The sequence below is a fragment of the Lathamus discolor genome, chromosome 3 (assembly GCF_037157495.1).
Source record: "Lathamus discolor isolate bLatDis1 chromosome 3, bLatDis1.hap1, whole genome shotgun sequence".
NCBI lineage: Eukaryota > Metazoa > Chordata > Aves > Psittaciformes > Psittacidae > Lathamus > Lathamus discolor.
In genome coordinates, this window is record NC_088886.1 from 121,150,212 (window position 1) to 121,162,376 (window position 12,165).

General features: G+C 45.5%; 1 protein-coding gene across 2 annotated transcripts; it reads left to right on the plus strand.

The window, feature by feature from the left end:
• Positions 1–969: 969 nt before the first annotated feature.
• Positions 970–11,903, plus strand: MARCO (macrophage receptor with collagenous structure). 2 transcript variants are annotated; one of them, XM_065671349.1, is made up of 15 exons: positions 970–1,166; positions 3,109–3,210; positions 3,570–3,803; positions 4,227–4,262; positions 5,490–5,534; positions 5,905–6,012; positions 7,254–7,361; positions 7,462–7,506; positions 8,038–8,136; positions 8,232–8,285; positions 9,300–9,344; positions 9,493–9,600; positions 10,825–10,866; positions 11,183–11,359; positions 11,688–11,903. In XM_065671349.1, the coding sequence occupies exons 1-15, from the start codon at positions 986–988 to the stop codon at positions 11,816–11,818; spliced, it is 1,515 nt and encodes a 504-aa protein (XP_065527421.1). In that variant the 5' UTR covers positions 970–985; the 3' UTR covers positions 11,819–11,903. The 2 variants fall into 2 exon arrangements, with proteins under 2 accessions (XP_065527421.1, XP_065527423.1); XM_065671351.1 differs by lacking the exon at positions 970–1,166 and adding an exon at positions 1,842–2,072.
• The last annotated feature ends 262 nt before the right edge of the window (positions 11,904–12,165 follow it).

Consider the following 12,165-nt stretch of genomic DNA (forward strand, 5'->3'; position numbering starts at 1 on the left):
GAAAGTGGCAGCACGCAGAGCTGCATGGGGCTACATCAACCGGAAATAAGGGGAAAATGAAGTTTGATCAGCTGTGTAGGCAACCACAACTGGTGGGCAAAGCTGGGTTCAATCATGACTTTGCTATGGATCTTCCTGAAATAGCTAAGTGGAGAATTGGATTTTGAACCCTGAAGCAGGGCAGATCAGGGCTATCAAAATTGAGGGTCTCTACCCTTGCTTTTGCACCCATGCTACCTGTGCCATTGAGAATGGCATGGCCACAGAATGACCATGAGAGATGGGAAAGAATACCCCTGAACTTCTTTCTCAGGGAGGAGGGCACAAAGTTCTCATTGCACCTTTTGCTTTTCAGAAGCATTTCTGAAAACTTCTTTTTAATACTTTTGAAGTAGAATGGATTTGCATAGAAGTGTTTTTAAAAGCCTCTCTGCTGTAAATCTGCTCCCTGTGTGCACCTGAATCACATCCATCCTTAAACATCCACTTGGCAACACAAGTACAGTCATGCCCTGCTCATCACCTGCACCAGCAAGAGTAGATAGCTTCAGGCTCACACAGAATAGTCAGCTGAAGCACCCAAACCATCAGATATGGGCTGGATATGAGTCCTTACCCCAGTGTGGAAGATGTACAGGTAGTTACTATGGTCCAGCTGATCTGTGTTAACCTCTCAGGCCACCCTAAATCAAGGGGGTATCTGAGCTACTCACGATAAAGTAAATTATCCAAACTCCCATGCAGTGTATGGCAGAATATACGATAATGGAGGATTCCTCTTCCTCCCTCCTGGTGCCAAACCAGATCACAGCTGCACAAGCACTTTTGAAAGGAGAACACAAAAGTGGATTTAAAAATCCCCACATATTTTTAATGTAAGCCTTTAAGAGACGGGTGCAGAACGGAAGGCTTCATTCTGCGCTGGGCTGTCAGGGTGTGGATTTCCAGCTCACTTCTATCTGAAGCTCACGCTACACTTTCTTCCATGGCCACGCAAGGCACTGAGGACCCAGCAGCTGTGCAGTTGAGCACAGACCCGCAGCCCAGGAGAAGGCCGTGTGATGGGGACTGTCCTGAGCCTCCAGTAGGGCAGCACATGGCAGTGGCATCATGGGTGCAAAGGGCTCTGCCCAGTGCCTACCGAAGGCTTTCGCCTGTGAGCTTGGGTGAGTCATTTCGCTTTGCAAAATCAAAATCAACCCTGGTACAACCAGAGACTCTAAAATGTCAAATGCCACAGAGAGGTCTGCAGCCATAAGTTTTACAGGATGAGAGCAAAGAAGAGATGAGGTGGTAGGAACTGTGTGTGAGGGTGTGGAAAATCAGTCAGGGAGGAAGCAGGGTCCTGAAAAGAGCTTTGGCAAGTGGGCTGCAAGTGTCTCTGCTCCAATTTACCCCAAACCCATTTGGGCTTCAGCATCCCCATCCCACCATCACTCACATGTCTTTACAATTCCTCCTGATTCTTTCCCTCCCTGCCCTACAGTCATATACCATCACTGAAGTGTCATTTTGGTGTGATTTACTGTGCTTTTCACTCTCGTGCAGTGCTGTAGCTCCCTTCCCAGGGGATGTCTCTCCAAGCTAATATTGAACCTGGGATCTTCTTGGCTACATATTTGTGTTAGAAGCAAAATGACCGCTTCATGCCCAACCGCAGCAAACTGCACAGATGTTGGATAACTCAGGGCTGAATGTCTTGTAGGATCCTACCCAAGGTTCCACGGACATGGTGTCCCCAAGTGAGCACACGAAATCAGCTGAATATCTTAGCTGTGGGATTTTTTGAGGAACTGTTCAAATTACCACATCACAATTCTCACAAGTTTATAAAAACTGAGTAGATAGGAAAAGCATATCAGAAAGCACATCAAATCAGGAGGCAGATAGGAAGTCCCTTCAGTTCTTTATTGTCCATAATCTGACAAGTCTTTAGGTTAGCCACAAGAAATTCGTCATGAAAATTAAAGACAGATATGAGGAAGATGGAAATTTGAGTGATATGAACACTTTCAGCATTTCAGACAAGATTGGGTTTGCGTCAGCTGCTACCACAACCTTTCAGATAAGTGGTAAGGATTCTTTTTATTAAATGGATTTTATCTTGTCTATTAAAAAGCAGTACACAAAAATGAAGTATTATATTTGTACTGCCTATTAAATTGCTTTAATGATTTTCCTAATAAGTTAGCTTCCATTTAAAATTAGAAGTTTATGAAAATGTCCTTTCTAGCCAAAAGCTGGTGCTGAGAATCACAAATAATTAGTTCTTTTCCTGTTTTAGAAAATGCCTAATTTCACTGAATAGAACTTTCATGTCTTAATAGTTGAGATACTGAAATCACCAGGTCAAATAGAAAAATGTAAGTGTACGAATTTTTAGCTGAATATAAATATTTCATTGCTGACTAAACCATTCTATTGTAAAACTAATTAAACCATTGTACTCATTCAAAACCAAGACTTTAAACTCCCAACACTTTACTTTGAAAAAACTCAGTTAAAGGCAACTCAGTGAATGTTTGAAGTAGGTATAAATATTTCTGATTTTTTTTCTCCCTAAAACCCAAAATTCAACGAAGCGGTTTACTTCTTTTACACTTGCTGGTGACATGTGTTTAAAATGTTGCAGCTTGTTTTCATTTGCTCTGCAGTTCAATTTATTACTGATCTTTCATTTGTTTCAAAGCATACATGATTCGCAGCTGCAATTGCATGTATGTGTCGCTCTTGACGGAGAGGGCATTCAACCCTCTTTGAATGACACCATGGGATATAAAAAAGCAGTGGACACAGGAGCTTAGTGGTGCAGAAATGGGAGAGCTACAGCATACTGTTACAGGCTGGGTTGAGTCATGATGGAAGTGAGCTGGTTAAATTGGCTAAGGAAAAGATGGCCAAGTCAATCGCACTGCAAAGCCTGGGTGAGAGGAAGGCAGCCTGCCTCACTTGCAGGGCATGGCAGCCTCGCAGAGGGACCTTGCTGCTCCCTGTCGCTGGAAAGCACTGCTAATTTATAGTGGCCAGGCCTTAAACAGCTGAAAGAGAATGGAATTTGTAGCAGGAGTTACGTGAGATGATGTCTAGCCTACTTCTGTTGGGTTTTAGAGCCTCGAATCCAAAGAAAGCCATCTACATGCTGTGCTTGGGCAGTCCTCGGCATTTACCTGCTGCTGCTGACGGCCGGCCAGGGGCTGCTGGCATACAAAGGTAAGGCTGCAACCTACTGCAAGCTTGATGTCAAAAGACAGCCTTTCTGGACATGGGCAACTGGGGATGAGCACGCAGATAGGAAACCTCTAAGGGAGCATGGTTGCTCCTCTTCACACAGCAAGTCAAAGCAGCCACTGCAGGAAACCATTCCCCCATCCCATATATGTGCTTTGCATTTGCAAAGCACCCCTGGCTGCACTCCTGTCTGCAGCAAACACTGGCACATGAAAATCACCTCTGCAGGTCAAACAGTGGTGGTATTTATCCTTCAAAGGTGCCAAGGACCTGCTGTGCTGAACAGGCATTTCCCAACCGGATTGGGCAGGAAATGCCTCATGGGCCTTCTGTTTCCTCAGTTTTTAAGATGCAGAGAGAGATACTGAAATTTCAAGAACGAAATACCTCCTCTACAGAAGAGATTGTAGAAAGCTCCTTTCCCAGCAGACTGCTTTTGGAGAGAAACTCTCTAGAGAAGCCCATGGGACATGAAGGAGAAGACTGGAGGAGAAGCATGGAAGAGGAAATCACTATAATTAAAAGCAGCAATGCAAACCTGATGATGATGATGAACAACATCACCCTGGTTGCAGGTATAGCTCCATTCCTCCGTGCTGTGTGTATAGTGGAGAAAGATGGTTCTTCTGCACTACTGGAAAAGCTTGGCTAAAAACCTAGTTCAGATGAACAAGCAGCTGAGGCAAGATTTGGTCCTCTTGTCAGTTGGTGATGTCCCAGTGCCCAGGGCTGGACACTGGCTTCAGATGCCTTGGGTGGGGATGTGGACACATGTGGGGAAGCTGGAGTACAGCCTTGTGCAGCTCCCCAGGATCCTGCTGCAGCTGCATATGCAGTGTTGGGCTGCTCTCCCTTCCTAAAACTTGCAGACCTGGGCTCTGGGTGCCCTCTGAAAGGGTAGTGTCCTCAGCCCAGGCGTCAAGCCTATCAACCACATACTGATATGTTCCACACTGAGTGATGACTACTGAAAGAGATCCATTGAATATTCATTTCAGGGCCTCCTGGACGCCAAGGATATCCCGGTCCACCAGGTATGTTGGTAAATGAGCCATAAAAACCTTTTCCTCCTTCTCTTTTTTTCCCCCTAAGAGACCTGAAGTGAGTGTTTGGGCTTTCAGTCTCTAGACCCATATCCTACCCAATGCACAGACACCCAGTGCCCTGGCCATAAGGAGACCTGTTGCACCTTTTGAGTGATCCCCCAGGGGCCCAGCTTGCCCAAGTGCTGCCACAGAGGTTGGTGACCACCACAGAGGAACAAATCTGGCTCTGTCTCCTGACTGCTACCCCACCAGAAAAGCTCAGGGGTTATCTGCAGTAACCATCTCAAATCTCCATGAGACAAGAAAGGACCCATGAGGGGGTTGTTGTACCTGCTACAACCAGAGGATAGCTGGGTTTTTTCTCCAGACATACCAAGTCCTGCTGTCCAGCTCACCCCCAGACAACTCAAGGAGACGTCCCTAATCCCTGCTCTGCAGAGCCACAGATAAACAGTGTGTGTAACAGTGGCAGATCTGCAACCTTGCCCACTCTGTCCCAGAGGAAATGACACAGACTCAGGAGTGAGCTGGGTGTGAGTGCTCCCCTGCACAGCCACACACAGTGCTGCCCTGGGCACCTGGGGGTTTTGGGTAGAACTACACTCACTGCAGGAGATAAATGTCTTCAGACTGTGAGGATGCTGAAAGTGCTAATCTAATATTGGCTTCACTCTGAGCAGAGGTTGGACTAGCAAATAGTTTCTGTGATCCAATGATAATGATCTAATGATCCAGTGATGATGATCTAAGATGCAATCCTTGTTAGGTTAGGTCTGTATCTCATCCATCCCTAGTTCTTGGCTACACTGATGAGGTTTTCCAAAGAAAAAAACCCCAAACTAATGAAATTTTTTAAAATCATGTTTTCATATTTTTCTGGCTGTACTTACAACACTGAACCAGCACCTCCTGCCAAGCACCATTACTATATATCAGAACCCAAACAGTTCTGTGCATTTTCAGGAAAGATCTCCCCAAAGGTCCCAATGAGCTGGGCTTGGCTAGAGGACAGCTGGCCACTGCCCAACCATGCACTCAACCAAGATCCATGGTCTTTATTCAAGAGGTTGTTCTGGTCCCTGCCAGCTGAAGATTGGCCTCAGTGGTGACTGAAGCAGTGTGCACAAGTGATGATTAAAAAATTAATCTCTTCTTCTTAGCCATTACTGTGAACAGATGATGTGTGTCAGCTGATATATGTATTTCACTTCTCAGGGCTACAGGGACCACCAGGGATAAAGGGAGAACAAGGATTCCAAGGTAAGGCTTTTCTGACACCTGAATTACTTCTTTGGATGAATATAAAGTGGCTTTATGGATGATTTTGTGGGCAATCTTCTCTTCAGTCAAGGTGTTAGTCAATGGGAATGTCATTGGAGTTGAAAGAAATAAGCATATATAAAACTAATGAACGTGAACAAAAGCAAAACTTAGCTCAAAGAAATCTTATTCTAGAAGTCAATGTGTACTGGTTATGGTGGGCCAGTTCTCCACTGCCACCAGCATCACTCTCAAGCAAACAGAGAGCAGAGTTTGGCTCATGCCCGCAGCTGAGCCGCATGTCCTGCTGCTCACATTCACTAGATACAGCACCTGATGAAGCATTAAAAAAGTGGTGTTGTCCTCACAGGCTTACATGGACTGCCAGGTGAGAAGGGGAGCAAAGGAGATCCTGGTACTCCTGGCCCACGTGGTGAACCAGGAGTGGGAGGAGAGAAAGGAGAGAGGGGTCTTGCAGGTAAGACTTCTTCACTACCTCAAAATTTTTAAGATTCTCCTGTTTAAACTCATTCTACTTAAAACACCAGGAGAAGTCTTCATAGGTCAGTATTTTGTAAAAATACAGGCAGCCCTGCTCAATGAGGGAGCAGGACACAGGAACCTAATCTGAAGGGACTTCATTTCATATCAAACTTCAGCAAAGCTCCCAGAGCAGGGCTGGGGGAAGGGGGCATGAAAATTGTTGACTCTGTACCATGGAAGTCTCTTTGTAGAGTGACATTTGTTTAGTGAAAGCCACAGGTATTCAATTGTCAGCCTATTCCACATTAAAGCAGAGATGTTTTCAATAGGATAAAACCTATTTCTGGGAGCTTTATATCTTATATATAAGCCTGACTTTTACACACCTTAAGCAGAAGAGTTAAGCATAATGTTTCTCCTCTATAACATGCATTAGTGGGCATCTTCTGAATACTGTTGTTCAGTTCACATGGGCTTCACCTGAAAGCAGGATAGCAAAAGAAAGCAGATGTGTGTGGTGCAGACCACGGAGGACAGTTGGACAGGTTGATTAGAGCTTCCTCAGATCTTCCATCAGATCACACATGCTCCAGCGCACTTATTAGCACAAGTTGTTCCAGAAGAGAAAAGTGAAAGTAGGATTACCAAAAGGGAGGACTGTGGGATCATTCTGGAGCAGAAATATGAAGATGTCAGTCTTTAAATGAGGCATTTTCAACTAATTCAGTTCTTTGGGACCATGCTGATCAGCTCTTCAGAGAAGAGAAGGCTAAGGGAAGATGTGGCAATTCCCTGGAAGTATAGGAGTGGAACACACTGTCCTCCATTTCCATTGTGGCTAGGAGAAAGGAAGGGTTCAGACTGCAATAATGGGTATTTACAGAAGAAAACATTCTAGTGGTAGAGATAGTTTGAGGAATAGACTGGGTAAGTGTCATGGCACCACTGCAAGTCTTTAACAGCAGGTAAGACAAACACCTGGCCAGACAGTCTGGCGGAGCTGGAGGTGGCTTAGGCAGACTATTGAGGTACCATCCAGCCCTGTCCTCCTACAGCTTTAAGTGAATGCAACTCAATGGTAGATACAGGTTTGAGGCCAAACTCTGCTACTTATGCAGCTTCACGGAGGTGCTCCACTGGCTGCAGAGATGAATGAATAAGTTTGTTTGGTTTGATTTTGTTTGTTTTTTTTTTTTTTAGAAAAGATTATAACACTTGTGCTGTGCTGTTCAATAGGTCCTCAAGGACAGAAAGGCGAAACGGGCAAGAAGGGGGACTCTGGGCCCCGTGGACCAATGGGTCCTCAAGGACAGCAGGGAGTCCCAGGACTGCCAGGTTTTAATGGTAAGTGTAGAGGGCACAGCACATATGCATGGTGCAGGTCTGCCCTACCTGAAGTGTGTGGCTAAGCCTCGTTAGCACTGATGCTAGGATGTTGTTACAGGTAGCATGGGGGAGCCTGGACGTCCTGGGCAGAAAGGAGAGGCAGGTAAGCAGTACAGAACATGTAGTTTCCTCTAGAAATATGATACTGGTCTTTTTTTAGATGATGCTTCATGACAAGGCTAGATCCCAACATGGGTAAAAGATGGTGATTAGATTAAAAAAATGTTCCAGTGTTGTGTAAAATCATACCACAGCCTCAGCTGTCTCATTTGGACCCTGCTTACTGTGCAGGAGAATGAGTGGGAAAGAAGCGTCCTGTACCATGGGGGTCATGTCTTCCTTGACATGTGTGCACACACAAGGACAGAAAGTGGCTGCTCTTTTAGGACAGCACTTGTGCCTTTCAAGGCCGACAGTCTACAAGGACACCCTTTCACTCCATACCAGCACTCAATGCACCACTAAGATTAGTGCTGCCAGGGAAGGACTGCAATTCTGAGAGACCCAGTGACTATTTTGCCTTCATAGGGTCAACTCAATCTGCATAGTGCAGGGGTTGGTGATTGAACTTTCTTTTTTTCACTGTCATATGTTGTGTCTTATTTCATATGTGCTGCTTTTGCTCAACCTCAAGGTGTAACCGGACCACAGGGACCTCAGGGAATTCCGGGAATCGAAGGCAGACCTGGTCAGAGAGGAGAGAAGGGGGACCTGGGGCCCAGTGGTAGTCCAGGTACAACACTACTCAAACCTATAATTCACTGAGGAACTACTCTGGTGTTACTTTGTGTGATGGCTTCACCCTTACTGATTTGCTTTTAATTTCAGGAATACCAGGCATTCCAGGACTCAGAGGTGAAAAGGGAGACAAAGGAGTATCAGGTAAAGGAGAGTAAAAGGTGTTTGGGGTCGACAACATGCATCATGCAGACACTGGAAAGGGGCGTGCAACAGCAAGGAGATTTATTGAGTCCTGTTCTTGGAGCCCCAACACATCCCAGGATGGACCTGGGCCTCTGCTGGGGAGTTAGTTGTTCACTGGAGGGGTTGTTTCTGTAAGATGAACAACGAGGTGATGTTGCCTACAACAGAAAACGCACAAAGCAGCAGTTTAAGATGAACCAAACAACAACATCCCTACCCTGGAGTGAAAGACAAATTTACAGCCAGTGAAGCTGATGGGGATGGGTTATTGAGCATAGGAAGACAGCAAGCATTTTTCCTGGGCTCTTCTGTAGCACTGCAGGAAGAGGTATCTTCAGAGGCCAACTTAGAGCACATAACACAGGCCTTTTCTTTGACCTTCCATCTGACAAAGGCCACCTCTCTGTCTCAGGCACCCAAATGATAGGGTGACATTTTGCAGTACAAGCCTGTTGCTGTGTATTTCTCTTGAATCGACCATTTTAACCCTGAATTTATGTAGTGTACACAACCTCTTATCTCCGTCAGGAGGTGACAAAGGTTCAAGTGCTGCACCCTTCTACTTTCATTGATACCTGAATGATAGGGATGGGAGTCACCTGGCCCAGCATTATGTGCTTACATATGTCTGATGCCCTTAAGTGTACATGTCTAGGCTCTCTATACAGTAATTGAAGACCCACCTGGAGGAATGGTCTCTGTCCCATCAGAGGAGTTTAGGATATGGAATAAACGACCAGAAGTTGATTGACTTCAGGAGAAGACAATTCTCCATTGTCTATATTTTCTTGATTGATGAGGTCTGCACTGGGCATAACAGGAAATAAGACACCCACTTGAGAAATAGATGCCTATGGTGTGGACAGCCAAACTAGATGAGTTGAAGTCCATTATAAATACTAGTTTGCTTACACTTTTATAAATGTATAAATATCTGTCTTATAATATTTTTGTTTGTTTTGATGATCTTAGGTCTTCCAGGGCAAAAAGGAGCAAAGGGAGACCAGGGCCCATCAGGTAAACCCTTGTTTGACAGCATGACTTAGTCCGATGATGCAAAGCACTTTAAATGCCACATTTCACTTCTCTGCATCAATGTGAAATGCTCGTCACGTGCCTTCCTTGGGAGGGGACAAAGGCAATGACTTTCTTGCTTTCCACCCAGGCAGCCTAGGCCTAACTGGTCAAAAAGGAAGCAAGGGTGATCGTGGCAATCAGGGTCCAAAAGGAGAACCGGGAGTAAAAGGAGCCAAGGGAGACCATGGATTCCCTGGTAAGTGTTTGCCATGGGGTCTGTGGAGCTGATGGTGCATTTGGGTTTGGGACTGTACATCACAGACTGGCACAAGCATGTTAACAAAGCTCATTTGGAGGAACTCAGCAGACAGATCAGTCTTCCCAGAAGACGAATTTGCTGAGGGTCACATTTATACCTTGAGAGGTGTGCTAAAGACATGCAAGTAAACAGATACATTAGGTTTTCTCAAATCCAGAAAACTGGAGCAAGCCATCCTCCTCTTTACTTGGTACAGAGACACCCTGCAGCATACCACACTGCTGGGATAAATCTCATGGCAGTCAGGAGCACTGAATTGGAAACACCAGTGCTATTTAACTGTGCCTTGTTAATTGTAGGTTGCACAAATAGTTCAAAAAGGCCAACACTGCAGCTACTCCCTACCATTACCCCCTCCCTTCTGATCACAGAATGCTTCCAAAAACCATGAGACCACAGTGTAGTAATAAAAATCACCAAACAGCAGTTGCAATAGACCATGTGAAGCAGCCAGTGTTCCAGATGGTTTTTCTTTTAATTGCTCACATAGAACAGTACAAGAGTCCTCAAACATAAAGTAAACTAGAGCTTATGTGAGGGTCCTCCATGCACTCCTCTTGCGAAGCTTTGTCTCTGGAGGAAGGTAAAAATGTAACTGGGGTGACTGCAGATGAGGGACTCCCCTCTATATGGGTGTCATCTCCTGGTCCCCAGAAGGAGACAGCAATGTGTGCTTTGTGGATGTAGCTTCTGGGGGAAGAGCTCATTGGGTCTTTTTCAAACATTCGTGCTCTCAAGACCAGGATGATGCACAGAAATGTGGAGGATTGTTGGGAGTGGCTTTCTGCTGCCCAGTGCCAGTACCTGGAGAGCAAATCCCATGATGTAGATCTTCCTGCAAGTACTCTGGGAGATACCATGTCTGCTTCTGGAAAGTCCAAAGGCTATCAGAGATGTAATCTTTCAGGTAGTAGTGGGAATAAGATACACTTCCCATGAGTAAATGGATGGGATTTTACAAGCAGTCCCTTTCTTGGGTCACATGGTATACTAGTTTTCTTGCCATGTTTCTTTTACATTCCCTTAGTCACTTCAGGGGGTGCATTCTACAGGAGGACAGAGCCCTTATATCTCTGATTTACCCAATTATTCAGAAAAAGTTAATAACTGAATTTTTCCCCGAACAGCTGTCAAATATTTGCTTTTTTTAATTTGGAACAGGTTCATCAGGAACAAAAGGGAGCAAAGGTGAAAAAGGAGAAGGTACTGGACTTTTATTTCTTCTCTACTTGCCCTCTGGCATTGAAGCTATCTGAAATCAGGACCAACTTGCCCCCTGTGCACACAGGTTAACCTGCAGCATGGCTATGTCCAAGCTCTGAGCTGTAGCCTGGTGTCTGTAGACCTAGGAGAGAGCTTTGAATTGTTTGGATTTGAGTTACCGGTAACTTGTGGTCCCACCCTGGCTACAGCCATGGAGATGGGAACATTCGTCCAGTTTGGGCAGTCACTGCTTCAATATGCTTTTTTCTTCATGCTATGACCAGGAGAGTTATTTTCTTCTCTTCTGAACTGTCAGGCAGCTCGAGTCCTTTTGTACGAATCGCGGGAGGGGGCAGGAGAGGCCGAGTGGAAATCTTTCACGAAGGGTCCTGGGGAACAATATGTGATGATGGCTGGAGCACCCAAGATGCCACTGTGGTCTGCCGAATGCTGGGATACACCCGTGCGATAGACGCCTTCACAGCCACAGCAGGTGAGTCCACACCAGCTTTTCACCTCCCCAGGCCTGGCATGGGAGGTTACGCACATACAGAAAGCACCATAGCAAAGTCGTTTATATGAGCAGCAGCAGAGCAAAGGTCTCCTAAAAGGGGCAGCTCATTTCCTTTAGGATGGGGGAGCTGCATGTCCATTGCTGCTTGAACTGTGCCCAAAGGCTTGATTTCCAACAAGCCAGCTGTGCAACCCAACCTACACCTGCTGTACACAGAGGTCTCTTTAGAAAAAATCCAAACATATTCTTTCTTTAGTCCAACTGTTTGTTTGTTTGCTTGTTTGTTTGTTTAATTCATCTTCCAAAGGCTCTGGACAAATTTGGCTTGATGACGTGAATTGCAGAGGACATGAATATTCAATTTTTGACTGTGAAAAACCAAACTGGGGTGTGAACAACTGCGCGCACAGTGAGGACGCTGGGCTGGAGTGCATTTGAGGGGACAGAGAGGCTGCCCTGGGAGCCACTGCCTGCCTCTGCTCTCTATCTGGCTTTTCTTCATAACATGAAACCAACTTTGTCAGTCTGTGCTTATGTCTCTTTACCAGGTGACAGTAATATCGGCAGAGAAAGTTGAGTTTTCCCTAAATCAATAATGGTTTCAAGACCCATAGGTAACCTGAAACATTCCAGCTGTCACAAAACAACCAGAGTCCTGGCACATGAGTCAGTTCACAGCTTTTCCAGTTACCTGACAGCAGCTCATCTGCAGTAGCTCCCATGTATGTGACCTGTAAGTCTGCAGAGGAGAGATGGTCCGCTTCAGCTTAGTGCAGTAAGAGAGA

Excerpts from the sequence above, each read along its gene's own strand:
- MARCO (XM_065671349.1), top strand. The coding sequence starts at position 986 with ATGGCCACGCAAGGCACTGAGGACCCAGCAGCTGTGCAGTTGAGCACA. Across the intron at positions 6,013-7,253 it reads AGGAGAGAGGGGTCTTGCAG|GTCCTCAAGGACAGAAAGGC; the intron begins GTAAGACTTCTT and ends GCTGTTCAATAG. Across the intron at positions 8,137-8,231 it reads GGGGCCCAGTGGTAGTCCAG|GAATACCAGGCATTCCAGGA; the intron begins GTACAACACTAC and ends TTTTAATTTCAG.